At 38.5% G+C, this 16589-nt stretch overlaps 2 protein-coding genes across 9 annotated transcripts in view; one reads left to right on the forward strand and one right to left on the reverse strand.

Annotated features, from left to right (window-relative positions):
* Positions 1-773: 773 nt before the first annotated feature.
* FAM217A (family with sequence similarity 217 member A) lies at positions 774-7477 on the forward strand. The gene is given in 7 exon segments (XM_032250056.1): positions 774-1025; positions 3062-3125; positions 3128-3145; positions 3265-3278; positions 4176-4250; positions 4341-4408; positions 5933-7477. Coding segments are annotated over 7 exon segments (1572 nt in total). The 5' UTR covers positions 774-905; the 3' UTR covers positions 7146-7477.
* Positions 7478-11570: 4093 nt separating this feature from the next.
* The window catches only part of PRPF4B (pre-mRNA processing factor 4B), a 45085-nt gene continuing 40066 nt past the window's right edge, over positions 11571-16589 (reverse strand). Inside the window, exons 15-20 of one of the 8 annotated variants that reach the window (XR_004260371.1) lie at positions 15895-16169; positions 15433-15565; positions 14876-14921; positions 14274-14360; positions 13945-14017; positions 11571-13504 (exon numbers count right to left, since the gene is read on the reverse strand). Coding sequence is in view for 1 of the 8 variants with exons in the window: in XM_032250057.1 (XP_032105948.1) it covers positions 15966-16169 (204 nt within the window). In the remaining 7 variants the exon portion in view is untranslated. Of the gene's footprint in view, positions 16170-16589 lie in introns of all 8 variants that reach the window. The other 7 variants (XR_004260370.1, XR_004260372.1, XR_004260373.1 and 4 more) reach the window with 7 other exon arrangements.

Below are 16589 nucleotides of genomic sequence, written 5' to 3' on the forward strand. Positions count from 1 at the left end.
TTTTTAGTAGAGACGGGGTTTCACCATGTTGACCAGGATGGTCTCGATCTCTTGACCTCGTGATCCACCCGCCTCGGCCTCCCAAATTGCTGGGATTACAGGCGTGAGCCACCGCGCCCGGCCTATTATTATTATTTTTGACACGGAGTTTTGATCATGTTGCCCAGGTTGTAGTGCAATGACATAATCTCGGCTCACCGCAATCTCCACCTCCCAGGTTCAAGTGATTCCCCTGCTCAGCCTCCCGAGTAGCTGGGATTACAGGCATGCGCCACCACGCCAGGCTAATTTTGTATTTTTAGTGGAGGCAGGGTTTCTCCATGTTGGTCAGTCTGGCTCGAACTCCTGACCTCAGATGATTCGCCCACGTTGGCCTCCCAAAGTGCTGGGATTACAGGCGTGAGCCGCTGTGCCCAGCCTAGTTCTCTAAATCCTTTACCTTGAACGGTAATGGGTGTTTTAAGCACCTTGATCGATTGGTGTGGAAAATATTGTTTGGTCCTGAGGGCGGTCTCTGAAACATGCATGGATGCTTGCCTGACCTAGTTGTAAGGGACACCCTGCTTTCAAAAGGAGCCATTGTTTTGGATGATTAAAAGGAGATTCTGTGTCCCTGTTCTCTAAGTTCTGTTAGTTGCTATTTGTATTTTATCTTCTTATCTGCCACTTGCTTTCTCACTTTGACCTCAATTTCCTAATCTTCTGTTCTGAGATCTGCCAGTTTGCTCTGTCTGTGCTCGTTTTGGGTCAGGCTTGCCCCTTGTTTCTGGTAGGTTTCAAACTGTCACCGCACCCTGCTCTCCTAGCCGCCCCCCGCTTCTACTTTCTAAGCATTCTCTTGCCTCCTTAAATGGGAAATCAAAACTCACACTTTCTTTTTTTTAAATGTTGACCCTTACCCATAAATGTACCTGTCCCACGATCTGTATAGGATTTTAAGGAAACAGAGGAGGAGCTACGACAAAATGGGGAGAAGAAATGAGAACTGTGGCAGCAGCCTACGTGTGTCAAACGTCTCTCAGGAGGTATGGCAGGCGCCGAACTTGAGTGTTTGGACAGCTGCTCCTGTTGCTAAGACATGACTCCCGGCCGGGCGCGGTGGCTTACGCCTGTGATCCTAGCACTTTGGGAGGCCGAGGTGGGTGGATCACCTGAGGTCAGGAGTTCAAGATCAGCCTGGCCATGACGGTGAAACCCCATCTTAAAAAAAAAAATAAAAAAAAAAAGATATGACTCCCATGGAGTTTTCTTGCAGTGACGCCCTCACTGCTTTTGTATGGCGAGCAGTTTACCCTGTGTTTTCCTCTTGGCACATTTGGACCAGCAAATGGAAATTTTGCAATTCTTTTAACAAAGGGAAAATTAGCCAGCTCTTCTCCAAATGTCAGACATTTCTGATTGCAACTTGGCTTTGTTAAAGGTGCTACCTTGTTATCAACCAGGCAGCTGCTCACTTTTGTTTTCAAACACACAGTTTGTGAAAAATATTATAAGGCAGGTGAGATATCAAAAAGTATAATCAAGTCCCAGCTCTTAAGAAATTTACAGACTCTCAGACTTTATGTTTAGTTTATAAGCCTTCTTTACCAGTTGATCAATTTGGTGATGTTAATTTTTTTTTTGAGACGGAGTCTTGCTCTGACTGCCAGGCTGGAGTGCTGTGGTGTGATCTTGGCTCATTGCATCCTCCACCTCCCCGGTTCAAGTGATTCTCCTGCCTCAGCCTCCCAAGTAGCTGGGATTACAGGTACCCACCACTACACCCAGCTCATTTTTATATTTTTCGTAGAGATGGGGTTTGACCATGTTGGCCAAGCTGGTCTCAAACTCCTGACCTGAGGTGATCTGCCCACTTTGGCCTCTCAAAATGCTGGTATTTCAGTGTGAGCCACAACACCTGTCCCTCACCCTCATTCTTTAAAATCAGAATTTGTAGTATTTTTTTACTGCTATTATTTTTAAAAAGCTCCCCCAGATGATTCTCATGTAGAGAGTAGCCCTTGTACATATCATGCCAGTGAACAGAGAATTAATTTTATTAATTATATTTTTCACAAATCTACAGAGAAAGATAATCTGCAGCCTCTCTTCCAATGTTCAACTACCATTCTTATTAGGAGATATCTCTTTGTGGATAAATTAAATCCTCATGCTCTATTGAAGCTTATTTCTCCCTGTTTCTCCTCAGTGAAGAACTTGTATCTAATAATACCTAATATTTCATTTGCTTAGAGTTTAATTGACAAAGCTTTTCTTATTTGAGATAGAAAATAACTGGATTCATTCCTAAAAAGTTACTTTTTTTTTTTTTTCTTGAGATGGAGTCTTGCTCTGTTGCCTAGGCTTGAGTGCAGTGGCGTGATCGCAGCTCACTGCAACCTCCACTTCCTGGGTACAAGTGATTCTCCTGCCTCAGCCTCCTGAGCAGCTGGGATTACAGGCATGTGCCTTCACACCTGGCTGATTTTTGTATTTTTATTGGAAACAGGGTTTCACAATGTTAGCTAGGCTGGTCTTGAACTCCTAACCTCAGGTGATCCTGACCTGTCTCGGCCTCCTAAAGTGCTGGGATTACAGGCATGAGCCACTCCGCCCAGGCTTTTATAGGCTTTTATATCTGGTACTCAGATACAGAAAGTTTGATGAATGGACCAATGTGTTCCAGAGACACACTGAACAGGACATGTTATTACATTTTAAAAATCAACTTTGAAAACCTGTGTGTCATTGTTTTTAACAAAATGTGAATGAAACCACAAATTATTGTAAGAGACTTTCTGCCCTACTTCTTTTCCTCCTTCCCTCCCATAAATGAATGAATGAATGAATGAAAAAAAAAATAAAGCCTTTCTAATTCCTGAACAATAGTATTATCAAGCTGATAAGGGTTTGATAAGAGAAAATTGCATTCTCCTCAAAGATGCTGATAAGTTCTTTATAATGAGGTGGGGAGAGTCATGAAGCTTTATGAGTTTTCTCATACTTTACCCAAAGAACATGTAAAATTATCGAGCTTTTTATGTTGTCTTAATGTTAAGTTTGTCCTAAAACATTGTTTTAGAACTTATCTCACTGGAATTTGGATTCAGAAGTACCTGTTCCTGAAAATAGAAGCCTCCCAGCTGGAAGGATTGTGCAACAGGTGGTAAGAAAGCCTAGATGTGTATACTTATACTGAAATAATCACGCATTAAAGGGGGTTTGTTTTGAATATAACCAGTTTTATGTAACTATTAATTGTCATTTTTATACACATTCTTTCAGGCAAAATTAACAAGGTAAGGATAAATGTTTGGTGTTAAAGTACTCATAAAGCATATTATTTTTAAATTATAAGTATGTTCTTTAAAAAAAAGTCCTTCCTGAAAGTTAAACTTTAAATTTCATTTCTATAGAGTTCTTCATGCAAGCCAAAGCCTTTGTTATTTTACAGAGTTTCAAATTGGTTATTAAATTGATATTTTGTTATATTAAGTATTTTTCAGTATAGTGATACTATAAATGAAAATTGAGTATAGTGTTTCTCAGTCGTTGCCAAAAGGGAAGTAGTCCCATCCTTTAAAATGTCTTGAAGCAAGTTGGGCGCAGTGGCTCACACCTGTAATCCCAGCACTTTGGAGGCTGAGGCGAGTGGATCGCTTGAGGTCAGGAATTTGAGATCAGACTGGGCAATATGGTGAAACCCCATCTCTACCAAAAATACAAAAAAGTTAGCTGGGCATGGTGGCACATGCCTGTAGTCCCAGGTACGCAAGAGGCTGAGCTCAGCAGAAGAATTGCTTGAGCCCAGGAAACAGAGGTTGCAGTGAGCCGAGATTGCACCCCTGTTCTCCAGCCTGGGTGACAGAGCGAGACTCTGCCTCAGCAACAACAACAAAATCTTCAAGTAGTTGAAATAACCAATATCTTGTCCTAAAGTAGTGGAAAATTAATCTTTTTGTTTATCTTTTAATGTAAAACATTTAACTGCAAAATAAAGACAGTTTAGTTGGTATTTATAATAAATAGGTTATACTAATTTCTGCTGAAATCAGTAAAAATAAATGATTTCTTTATATATAAATGAAGTATCAATTTTACTATATATTCCTTGATTAGAACAAGAACTATACATTCTTAGAACAAGAATAGAAAACAAATAAATTTATGTTTAAAAATTTTCTGCTGCCTTATAGAACTATTTGGAAATTCCAGTAGACCAACTGATGCTAGAACCTAATTTGTCGGTGCATACTCAAAAAAGCATACAGGTGGGATTTTATTCATCAGACCCTTAAAATGTTATATTTTAAAAATATATGCAGCTACTAAACTATTACCCATGATTTTTCTATCATCAGAATAGTAAGCAAGGGATATTTCAATTATGGAACTGTCCTCTTGATGAAGGAAGTACCATAGAGAACAGGTAAGTGAATAGTTATTTTGTAACACCCTACTGAAATACATTTAAATACAGAGAGACAACTATTTGAAATACAAAAATGTATTCTGTGGGAATGATGGGCAATTATAGAAATCCACCCTAAAACAGGAGGTGGCTGCAGATACCAGGAGACAATTAGAATAGGTAAGAGTTGGCTGGGCGCGGTGGCTCACGCCTGTAATCCCTGCACTTTGGGAGGCCGAGGTGGGCAGATCACCTGAGGTCAGGAGTTCGAGACCAGCCTGACCAACATTGGAAACCCCGTCTCTACTAAAAATACAAAATGAGCCAGATGTGGTGTCGCATGCCTGTAATTCCAGCTACTGGGGAGGCTGAGGCAGGAGAATCACTTGAACCCAGGAAGTGGAGGTTGTGGTGAGTTAAGATCGTGCCATTGCACTCTAGCCTGGGGTACAAGAGCGAAACTCTGCCTCAGGAAAAAAAAAAAAAAAAAAAGAATAGGTAAGAGTCGAGAGTTTACCATGCTTTGACAATGAAGGTTTTAGATGGATAAAGTAGGGACTTCCCGTTGAAAGGAAAAGGAACTGTAATAGAAAAGTAGTATTGAATTCTAGGGACTGTGTTAATTCTTTCTATGTAGTAATTCATTTAACTCACAACCGACCATATAAGGAAGGCCGTTATCATCATCCCTGTTTCACAGATAAGGACATTGAGGTATGGTGACAAGTAACTTGCTTAAAGTCGCACAATATTAAAATGGTAGAACCAGGATATGAAAGTAGCCTGGTTCAGGCTCATAGACAGGACAGTATATCGCTTCTCAGACCTTACCTGAGTTTTTTGTTTTTTTTTTTAATACTTTTAAGTTCTGGGATACATGTGTACAATGTGCAGGTCTGTTACATAGGTGTACGTGTGTCATGGTGGTTTGCTGCACCCAACCTTACCTGAGTTTTAATTCTTATTTTTTGGTTCTTAAACTTTATCATGCATTAGGACTAGCTAGAAGGCTTCTTCTGGGACAATTTTTGATAGACATTGTTGGCTTCCTTTTTTTTGTTACAGGAATTTTTTAAAAACCACAGTGGCTAACATAGAAGGCTTTTTAAAGTAACCTAATTACATTTTTCAGTTTCCTTCCCTTATCTAATTATGGATCAATAAACATCTCGATTTGAGTTAGGTATCCTCATTTTCAAACATCATAATTGCAGGTACACTACAGGCAAACATATAGTTAGCCACTTTAACCTATTGGCTATTCACAGCCACAGTTAGCCATTTTCGGTATCATAAGCTCGTCACTTGTGCTTGCACAAAGGGATGCTAAGTTAATATTTTAATCTCAATTTTTAAAAATGTATATAATTGTATGTAGAGCATTTTTGGAAATTAATATTTCTGTTACAGGTAGCTAGATACACATATGCCATTGGGAACTAAACATTAACCAATCTTTGATAAAGGGTACTTAACATATCATTTTAATAGCATTTTAATTCTAGTCAATAAACCATTCATTGGTTAAATTATTTTTTAAAGGGAATTCAAAAAATCTTCCGTGGAAACTGGCTTTAATGTAACCAATAATCCTGTAAGGGTCTTCACTCCGAGCCACTCATTAACAAGTGCTTCAGTTGATAAGCAAGTTGGTCCTTACCCTGGACTGCCAGGGCCATTAGGTGTCTGCTGGTCCTATGCTGATGGAGACTTTTTTAAGAACAGAAATGAGATTCATATTAGTTCATGTTCAACTATAGGAAACAACGATGGCGAAATTTTACCTGCTCCAAATTGGAATTTGAAACATGAAAACAGCAGTGTGGAAGAAAATTTAACAGATGAAAGTGATTTATCAGAAAATGAGAAAGCAAATGATACTTTACTCAGCTATTTTAAAAAGATGGACCTGAACTTGAAACCAGAAACAATAGAAAATGTTGAAGAGTCTTTCACCGAGGAGCCAAACGAAGTATTTCCATATCCTGACTTTCTCCCTCCTCCTTTCAGCACTCTAGACTTGCACAATTTAGCCCTCTCAAAATCTGACAGTTGGAAAGCGACAGTGGAACCTGCAGAAAGCTCTCTTGAACACTTGATAACTCGTTTACTGGAACTGGAAAGATTACAACATACGACTATTCAAAAAGAGAGGCCCAGACTCCAAACAACTCTCTGTACTCCAGCAGTTACCGAACGACCCTTTTCCTCCAAAGTTACACCAAAAGTGAGACAGCCAAAACCCTGTGACTCTTTGAGTCTTCAGATGCCTTGTGTAGATAAAAGTCAAGAAAAAAGAAAAAACAATTCTGGTTCTTGCAAGCTTGAGCAGAATTCTTTAAAATGGAATTGGAGCAATGCTGGCAAACATAGATGGCACTCATCTCTAAAAAGTTCTTCCACCACAAAACAATTGATTGCAACTTATGATGATAAGAATCCCAAAAGTTCTGTTTTAAATCCATGCCAAGAACTCTCATCCAAGCCTACTGCTGGCCAGACAACTCAATCACTGGTTAAAATGGTCTCCACAAGATGTCTGCCATCGAGGTCTCCAATGCCAGTTTCACCTATACTTCTGTCTTTTCCCGAAAATCAGAAGGAAATTAAGGCACCAAAGAGAAACTTTGGAACCAAAAAGAAACTTTACCGACAAAATATAGTGTTGAATAGACCATTCTATATTCAGAAGCTAAACTGTTTGTCGCCTTCCTTTATTGCTAAGGATAAGCGCTCACCCACTTACCAAAAATAACTCTTTTCTTTCATACATTGCAATGTGAACGGATCTATTCGAAGAAGCCCAACTAAGATATGGTTAATTATTCCAAGACACAGGTATTATTTAAAAAAAAATCAAACCAAACAGTTGCTTGATGTGATATGGAGTGTAACTTGTGAAAAGCACTGCTGGGATGTCTATATATAAACCCACAGGCTTCTATACTGATATATTTGACAATCTTCTGCAATTTGTGTTTCAAAGAAATGGTTCGTTTAGTAGACTATTCTATTCAAAAGGCTATTGTTTTTTTCAGTGATCGTTTTCCAGTATAATTCCATCAATAAATGGTATAATTGACTTATTGCAGCTGTAGTTCTTTTATTGTTATATAAGAGTTGATTTTTTAAGTCTTTCCCACTCTGGTACCCTTTTTTTTTTCCTCCGCCCTCATCTCTACGGATCTATCATTTGGACCTATCCGTTGAGCATTTACTTGGCCCTTAAAAGCTAAAGTTGTTTTATTAATGTACAAGATCCTCTAGTTCCTCCCAAATCCTTAGAAATTTTCTATGTTCCAAGACTTTCTTTGTCATATACATGAAAGATAGTTCTCTTTGGGGCCCCAACTACAGGTTTGGGCATGAAGTAACCCTCTTCCACTCAGACCCGATATTTTTTTAATGTTGAAGGAAAGATTGGATAAGAGCACTGTCCACAGAGCAGCCAAAATGTCATATTACTAGAATTTTTTCCAAGGCTCTGCACTGCTGGAAGTCTTAAGGCTGGTTAGTTGAAACTCTTTTCAGCCAACACGGAAGTCATTAGTGAAAAAGGAAAACTACATGACTGACAAACGTTGCTGCACGTCAGAATCAAGGAAAAAATATAGAGTCCTAGCTTCTATTGCAGGCCCTCTGAAACACAATCTTTGGAATTGGGACCCATGGACACACATTATAAACAAACATTCCAGGTGATTTTAATAATTTTAATGGAGGTAGTTCTTGGATCACACTTTGAAAGATGTAGGGGAAAGGACTGATGTAACATATCTACATTAGAGGTTGAGATATTTTGGGGTATATTTTGGTTTTAAGTGTGTGGTGAATTCAAATTAATTTTTTTAGAACATTAAAAAAATACACCATTAAAACTTCAACTATTACCTAAAGGTACCAAATGAAAAGTAAGAGGTGGCCGGGCGCTGTACCTCACACCTGTAATTCTAGCACTTTGGGAGGCTGAGGCAGGTGGATCACAAGGTCAGGAGTTCAAGACCAGCCTGACCAACATGGTGAAACCCGGTCTCTACTAAAAATACAAAAATTAGCCAGGTGTGGTGGTGGTTGCCTGTTATCCCAGCCACTTGGGACCCTGAGGCAGAGAATTGCTTGAACCAGGGAGGTGGAGGTTGCAGTGAGCCAAGATTGTGCCATCCAGCCTTGACAACAGAGCAAGACTCCGGCTCAAAAACAAAAAAAGTAAAAGGCCTCCCCACCTCCTAACCACCACCCCCCAACAAATGACAGCCACTGAGTTTTTGGGTATCATCCCTCCAAATGAGATGGAATATTTGAATTAGGGATCAGTGAATTAATGGATAATTCAAATAAACGCTGAAGAGAACAACTGTAGCTTTTCTTTTCCAGCTTAGTAGCTTAAGGCTCAAATAGTTTTCTTAGAGGCAGGGAACACAGGCATCATCTTAGCTTTTAGTTTAATTTCAAAGAATTTTCTAGAATCATATAGCATAGCAATAGAAAACAAACATAATTGGTTAGCCTCCCTTAGCAAAAAATTTTACCTGTATCCCATATAATTAGTCTCATTAATCCAAAGTGGTATAATATCTCTCATAAAAGTATATGCCAAAATTGGCTTACATTTTCACTAAATTCCAGCTCTCAATGACCTGTTTCCCACCAACCATCTTTAATCTTTAATTCTTACAATTCCTTCTAACTTGTGTACTGAACCTTTTTGACAAGCTGTCTGCATCCATTCTCTTTTCTACCTTCCTTAGCTACCTGGATTCTTCCCCTCACCTCCAGGGTCATGATGTAATTTCTTTTTTTTTTTTTTTTTTGGGACGGAGTTTCGCTCACATTACCCAGGCTGGAGTGCAATGGCGCGATCTTGGCTCACTGCAACCTCCGCCTCCTGGGTTCAGGCAATTCTCCTGCCTCAGCCTCCTGAGTAGCTGGGATTACAGGCACGCGCCACCATGCCCAGCTAATGTTTTGTATTTTTTTTTAGTAGAGACGGGGTTTCACCGTGTTGACCAGCATGGTCTCGATCTCTTGACCTCGTGATCCACCCGCCTCGGCCTCCCAAAGTGCTGGGATTACAGGCGTGAGCCACCGCGCCCGGCTATGATGTAATTTCTTATTTGTAAAATCTTCCTGTAATCCCAGCACTTTGGGAGGCCGAGGCGGGTGGATCACAAGGTCAAGAGATCGAGACCATCCTTGTCAACATGGTGAAACCCCGTCTCTACTAAAAATACAAAAAATCAGCTGGGCATGGTGGCACGTGCCTGTAATCCCAGCTACTCAGGAGGCTGAGGCAGGAGAATTGCCTGAACCCAGGAGGCGGAGGCTGCGGTGAGCCGAGATCGCGCCATTGCACTCCAGCCTGGGTAACGAGAGCGAAACTCCGTCTCAAAAAAAAAAAAAAAAACCTTCAAAAAGGACATGCCTGTTTTTCTCACCACTGTGTCCTGGCAGGATTGACTGACCAGTTTTCATGCATGGCATAGTGGTTACAAGCACTAGCTCTGTTGCCAGGCTGGCTAAATTCAAACCCAGACTCTTGCCACTGAACAGCTCTAACAGCTTCAGCGGTTTCCTTAACCTCTCTTGCTTCACTTTTCTGATGCGTGAAGTGGGTAAACTGTCTTTATCTCACGTAATCACGAGGGTTAAGTGACTAGGAGCAAAAGCGCCTGGTGTATAGCAAACACAAAATACATTAGGGAAGTAAGAATGACACAGGGCAGGCCACCTCTTTAGCACTAGTTAGGGGCAGGAACAATTGATTCCTAACAAACAAATGTCCTATTTCTTGCAAGGCATGTGCCAAGGCACAGGGAAGTGGTATGGTGCAACAAAGACACAAACTCTTTCAGTGAGACTAGGCGTGGGAATGGGCACAGGAGATGGGACCGGAAGCAGCAAGTTTTGTAGGCATTAGAGAGGTATCATCTCGTTTATCCTGTAGACTGATGGGGGGAAAGACCTGGTTCCAACAGGTAAACTGGGGCCCCCTTGTCCACGTATGTAGTGGACGAAACTCGACCCATGAAAAAATACAACATATCTGGCTATTTTTCATACTTGATGGAAGACAACATCCACCATTATCTTTAAAGAAAGGCAGTTTATAACAAAAACTCTTCAGGAAAATTTAACTTGGTTTGCTCCCAAATTCCCATGTTTAGCTCTCCAGTCATTGATAGTTCTCAGCTCACTGGATCTTCATGAGGTTGAATCTTTCTAATCAGAGAAAGTATGTGTGGCCAGGTGTAGTGGCTCACACCTGGAGATCCCAGCACTTTGGGAGGCTGAGGGTGGATCACCTGAGGTCAGGAGTTCAAGACCAGCCTGGCCAACATGACAAAACAGTCTCTACTAAAATTACAAAAATTAGCCAGGCATGGTGGCAGGTACCTGTAATCCCAGCTATTTGGGAGGCTGATGGAGGAGAATCACTTGAACCCAAGAGGCAGAGGTTGCAGTGAGCCAAGATTGCACCACTGCACTCCAGCCTGGTGACGGAGCAAGACTTGTCGCAAAAAAAAAAAAAAAAAAAAAAAAATTTGTGTGAAAGGTCCTCAACCAATACCCTGTGTACTATTTTCCCTAAAATGTACTGAATACAATGACCTCATAGGCACTTTAGATGGTTATGCAGTGCAAGGAAATTATAACTGGGGCCTTTACATGAGGACTAAATAGAGCCAGTGGCATTTGACCATTTCTTAGAAAGCCAGGACTCAATTAGACTAGCTTCTACCTGCCACTCTGCAGTAGTTAGCTCCAACTGGGTGGGTGGGTGTCTACGTTCTATAAAGCCAGTCTGACTGCCGTTCTCCAATCCTGCTTTGCATGCACTAAAATTCTCAAACTACAGTCTTAATTAGTTTACTCACTGTTTTGAAAAGCTGAAAACAGTTCCTTAAGAAAATAAAGAGTGGGCAGGTTGAGGATAAGAGCCCAAGATTTGTCAAGCTATCATGTGGGCCATGAACCAACTTATTTTTATCATTATAAAAAAGGGAGTTGGCTCATTACTTATCTATGTTTCCATTACTAGGAAAACCAAAGCAGAAATGTATGTAACAGGAAACATGAATATAATAAATCCTTTGGTGTTCTGCACTTAATGCTTTAAAAATGTTTTGATATTTGTGAGGAAAATCTGAAGTCAAGCAAAGAAACAAAACAGGAGACAGTATGATAATAGGAGGCATATTTTATTCAGTTTCCCAATAAGTCAATTAGAAACATGCACTGCTAAAATGCAAGTTACAATTCAAACGGTACCACAAATAATTAGAATATACACTGTGCATTTCCAGAAATCAGCTTCCATATCTTGGTCACTAAATGGAAAGGTTCTTCAGAACAGTCCCTCACCCTATATACAGAAGGAGAAGAAAAATTAAGGATGCCATAATGACATCTATCACAATAACTGGAAAACATTTTAAAGTTAATTTAGCGTACATTTTTGACACGTAAAAAATATAAATGAATTTGTTGTGGACATTTCTATAAGGAGGACATTCCAATAGGAGGAGAATGATAAAATTCATGTTGAAAATATACTGGAACTAGGACATGATTAAGAAAAAAACACATTTATAAGCCCAATTGGTAAAGATGTCATTATAACTAAAGGAGGAAAATTACATATTTGAATATATGGCTTCTTTCCTATCTTAAACATTCAAAAGGGCCATTTCTTAACTACTTGGTCTAAATTTTATTATGTATGATTCCTTTGTTTCATCTCAGAGATTTTACTTTTACCCATATAGCTAGAATTTTGCTTACAAATGATAAAATACAGGTAAAGCATAAGAGGAATGCAAATATGGAACAAAACTGAGAACATTACAATTCAATTCGTCTACCACACACCATAAAACATTATATAAATATTTCACATTGAAAAAAATGTCCTGAGTACTTATTTCTGTTAGGAGTAAAGTGGTACTTAACAATGGCAAAAAAATTTCTATTTTAAAACAAAATTTTGAGAAAGTAGAGTGAAATGAGATAGCTATTGGGGAATGAAGAAAAAGGATGTATTAATAACGATTTAAGGGTGAATATAAAATGCTCCCCCTGCTCAAAACCTCAAAATTCCAACCTCATTTCTGCTGCCTTTCAAGAATAGTGTCTATCCAGAGTATAAAAAAATGTCTGTAATTTCTAGATCTCAACTCTTCTCCCAATCTTAGAAAAAACTATGACATCTTTGAGAGCTATACCTAAGACTTTTATGAGCCCTCAAGTCTGATAATCACTTGATATCATTTTTGCCATAAAGTATAATAAAAGCAAAAACTTCACGACAGATAACATCTGAAAACTATACAGCTACTCTAAAAGATGAATGCAAATTTATTATGGAGCATTCACTAAATAAATTCAATCTAGTAGGTCTTGCAGAGTTACAAACTGCCCCTCAGCAAAATTGTAGATTGTAAGAAAATCACATATACGTACATAAGACAGTTTATAGGGTTCCTTTCAAATAGGTAGTTTAGATATGCTAAATTGGGAAGTATAAAAAAAAAAATCCACAGTATCATCTTTTTCATTTCCCTTAAGAAAAGCTAACAGTGGCTCTGAATATTTTCTCTACTTTAAGGCTAGAACACTAATAACTAACGAGGTTACTAAAGGGTAAGTTGGGGAATAGATACTAAAGGAGTTGAACAGTACTCTTAATGTTCCAGTTTCTATTCTTTTGCATCTGCCTAAAAGCTGAAGACTAACTTTTAGATATATACTATTCTGGTGGCTGCTGTTTTTCTAATAATCCTTAAGATCCAATTTTGACAACCATGTGTTATGTGCAATCTCATCACCAACAGCCTTTTATATCACTAAAGTTGACTACTGTTTTTATTTTAGGAGAGGAGAAACTGGGGGAGGTGGAGAGGCAGGAAGTACGATAAAACAAGCACTTTACAGATGAACAACCACAATAGCATCACTATTCTAAATACCAAACACTAATAAAACCCAAATCATAGTGCTGAAAACTAAAAAAATCAGACAAAAACTAAATGAAGGATTCTTTTTTAATGAATCTTTTATAGGACAGAAACCTTAGCTCATGTCTTCTGGTTGTCATCATCTTCCACTGAGCTGCACCTAAAACACAAAGAACAAGTAACAAGCAACTTTGTTTTTTAAAGAACAGGTAATAGCTTTGAAGGTATAAGATGAACTGTTTCTAGTGGAACTTACTTAAAAAATTACATAAAATGAAGCCATAAACATCACCAGAAGCATCAAATTGTCAACTACTTTGAGTGAAAATAACTACAAAGGACTTGAATATGCAGCATATTATCACCAAAATAAATAATGGTGGGAAAATCACTACCCATTTCGTTAAGATAGAATAGCTGCACCTGTGATGCCTTATTTAAAAGGCTTCACTCTACCTGAAGATGAAAATCACCTTGTATTTATTTTAGTAAGTCTAAACCGTGAAGAGACGGGGTGTAGGTTCAGAGGTGGCTTATTATATCATCTATCACCTTCCTGGCTGTAGTTCATTTCATGTCTTTAAATGGAGCAAAACCCACCAGAAGAATGCTGCTATTCTGATTTTCCATTCTTGAATGCACCAAAATGTGCATGCTTGTTGTAATTAGGTGCCTGGGTGAATAAAAAAATCCCATTTACAATTTAAAAATATTATTTAAACCCCTAAAATCTGATTATTTTCCATATTCTTTAGGGAGACAAGCATTAATTTTACCCCCCAAACAGAAAAGATTACATACACTTCTGAAAATTCTCTTCTACCCGGTTAATAATACAAATTCCTCTGTGTTGCAAAACCAAGCTGATTTACATGATTTTGTCTTAAATTGTTGCTAAATGTTTATCTACACATGCTGTCAGAAATAACCTTGTTAAGAAGGTGAAGCTGGTGTCTCAGCAAATCAGACCCCTTGGAGAAGGCGGTGAATGGCCTGTGCCCCGTTTTCCTTTTTCTCTTTCCGCACCATCAAAAGGAAAAGTGAGAAAATAGCAGAAACATTAGTTAAATCCTGAATTGTACCCCATAACCTACAGGAATAATCTCACTACACTGAAAGCTGACAATAATTGGTAGGACTTTTTTGAAATAATTAGGATCCTAATTAATAATAAACTGACAATTCTGGCTAGGTTTACATCTTTAACTAATAATACTTTCAATTAAAAACTTTCAGGAAAAAAAACAAAAGGTTGCTTTTAACTACTGATGGTTTACCTGACTTACCAGCACTGAAGACAAAAACTTTTAAAAATGGCTACAAATGCCTTGTTCACAAAAGACTTTATTATCTAGTGATGCATACTGAGAACATACAGAAATCTGCATGGTCCACTTCACATGCAGTAGAACAATCTTCACTTTACAATAAGTGAGTGTCAACTGTTTTATGCAATAGACAACACTTTAAAGTCACATTCTTAAAGAAAAGATTCATTTACAAAAGAAATAAAAGGTAAAGAAGCAATTACCGCTTTTAAAAAGCAGCTGCTTTGTTCAAGAGTGGAAGGTTTATGCCTGTATTGAAAGACAACATGATCACAAATAATGAAAACAATGAACAAATGAAAAACACTTTTACCATAAAGCAGTACACTTTCAAAATGACATACAAATAGTTAAAAATTTCATTACGTTGTCTATCTAGCCTTTAAATATGAGGACTTTCAGAATTAGGCCTCAACATTTGTATTTAGTAAATGAAAACTACGCATCATTTCTATGTCACTAGGAACTGTATTTAACAAAATGTATATAAAGTCTATAGCAAGTTGATTTTAAAAAAGTAAAGTTAATAAGAAACAGTACACTGAAGGCGCTCTATCCATCAAGCGCGTTCTCTTCCAATTTTAAATGCGATGAACAAACAGAAATTGTAACTATGCCACAGTTGCAATGCCAAAAAATAAAACAAGATCAGTTATCACACATGCAGGGAATTCTGCCACAAAGCTAACGTCCCTCATTTGTCAGTTGTTCCAATAAAATAACATCTTAAAACACCAGAGATGTTGATGGTTTAGCTTACCTTCAGTGTACTGAATGCTGCACACAACCTGCTTTAAAAGGAGACCATCCCTGCAGGCAGGCTCAAGAAGGAACAGACCCCTTTCGGCACTGACTACACCAAGGGCATGCTGCTGTGGCCTGCACACACACACCTAGGAAAACGTGAATATAAACAGCATTTATGCTGGCCATTTTATCTGAAGACCAAAATGAAGCCAAGTCTGCTAAAAACAAATCAACCACCCAATATTACTACTCATTTTATCACAGATGCTTCTGTCTTTATGTGAACTGCAACCATATACATTAGCACTGTAATTTTGTGCAGTCTTGGCAATTTAAAACAGTTCTACAGTGAAATTTCACGTAAGACACAAAACAGATTAACTAACATTTCTAAAAGAAGTATCACCCTTGGTGTTAATTCAAATAAATCATGCTTCCTCAAATTTGCTGGAGAAATATTTATAAGTTTATATACATTAATAAACTGCTGTGAAATTTCTTCAGTCTTTGTATTTACTCAAACCCTTGGGAGTTTCTTCATCTTGTTTAAATTTTTTCCTGGATGAAGGCATGCTGTAGGGCCTGGTTGATGCTAATTCGTTTAGCTGGGTCCAACATCAGAATCTGGTCCAACAAGTCCTTTAGCTGGTGTACTTTTTTACGTTGGTCTTCAGGAAGTCTCTGGCACCCAATCAAGTCAGCCAATAGGTCCTTAGTTGGATTAATGGTGCTCATAACAGTAACTTTCTCCTAAAAATAATTTTTAAAATGCATATCTCTAAGTAGGTTACTAAGCATGTGTAACTTAAATCAGGTTGTTTGGTGGTCAGTCTATCAAAAATATTAAAAATATACATACATAACAAATATATATACACACTGCATAACTTACCACTTGTAAAAGTGCCTACAGTATTCAGTCCACCAACGTACAGTTCAGGCCTAGAAGCAAAAGGCCATACTGCATACCCTAGGTGTGTGTGAGCATATGCTGTGGTTATGCGATGAATCTGTGTATCACATCTACTCATCTAAAACTCTTTTTAAAAGGCAACCAAAAAACTTAAATGAAAAAGGTCAATTCTGGGCTGGGCACGCGCTCATGCCTGTAATCCCAGCACTTTGGAAGCCCAAGGCAGGGGGATCACTTCAACCCAGGAGTTTGAGACC

Source organism: Sapajus apella, unplaced genomic scaffold (genome assembly GCF_009761245.1).
Source record: "Sapajus apella isolate SASKATOON/1434 unplaced genomic scaffold, GSC_monkey_1.0 scaffold70, whole genome shotgun sequence".
Taxonomy (NCBI): Eukaryota; Metazoa; Chordata; class Mammalia; order Primates; family Cebidae; genus Sapajus; species Sapajus apella.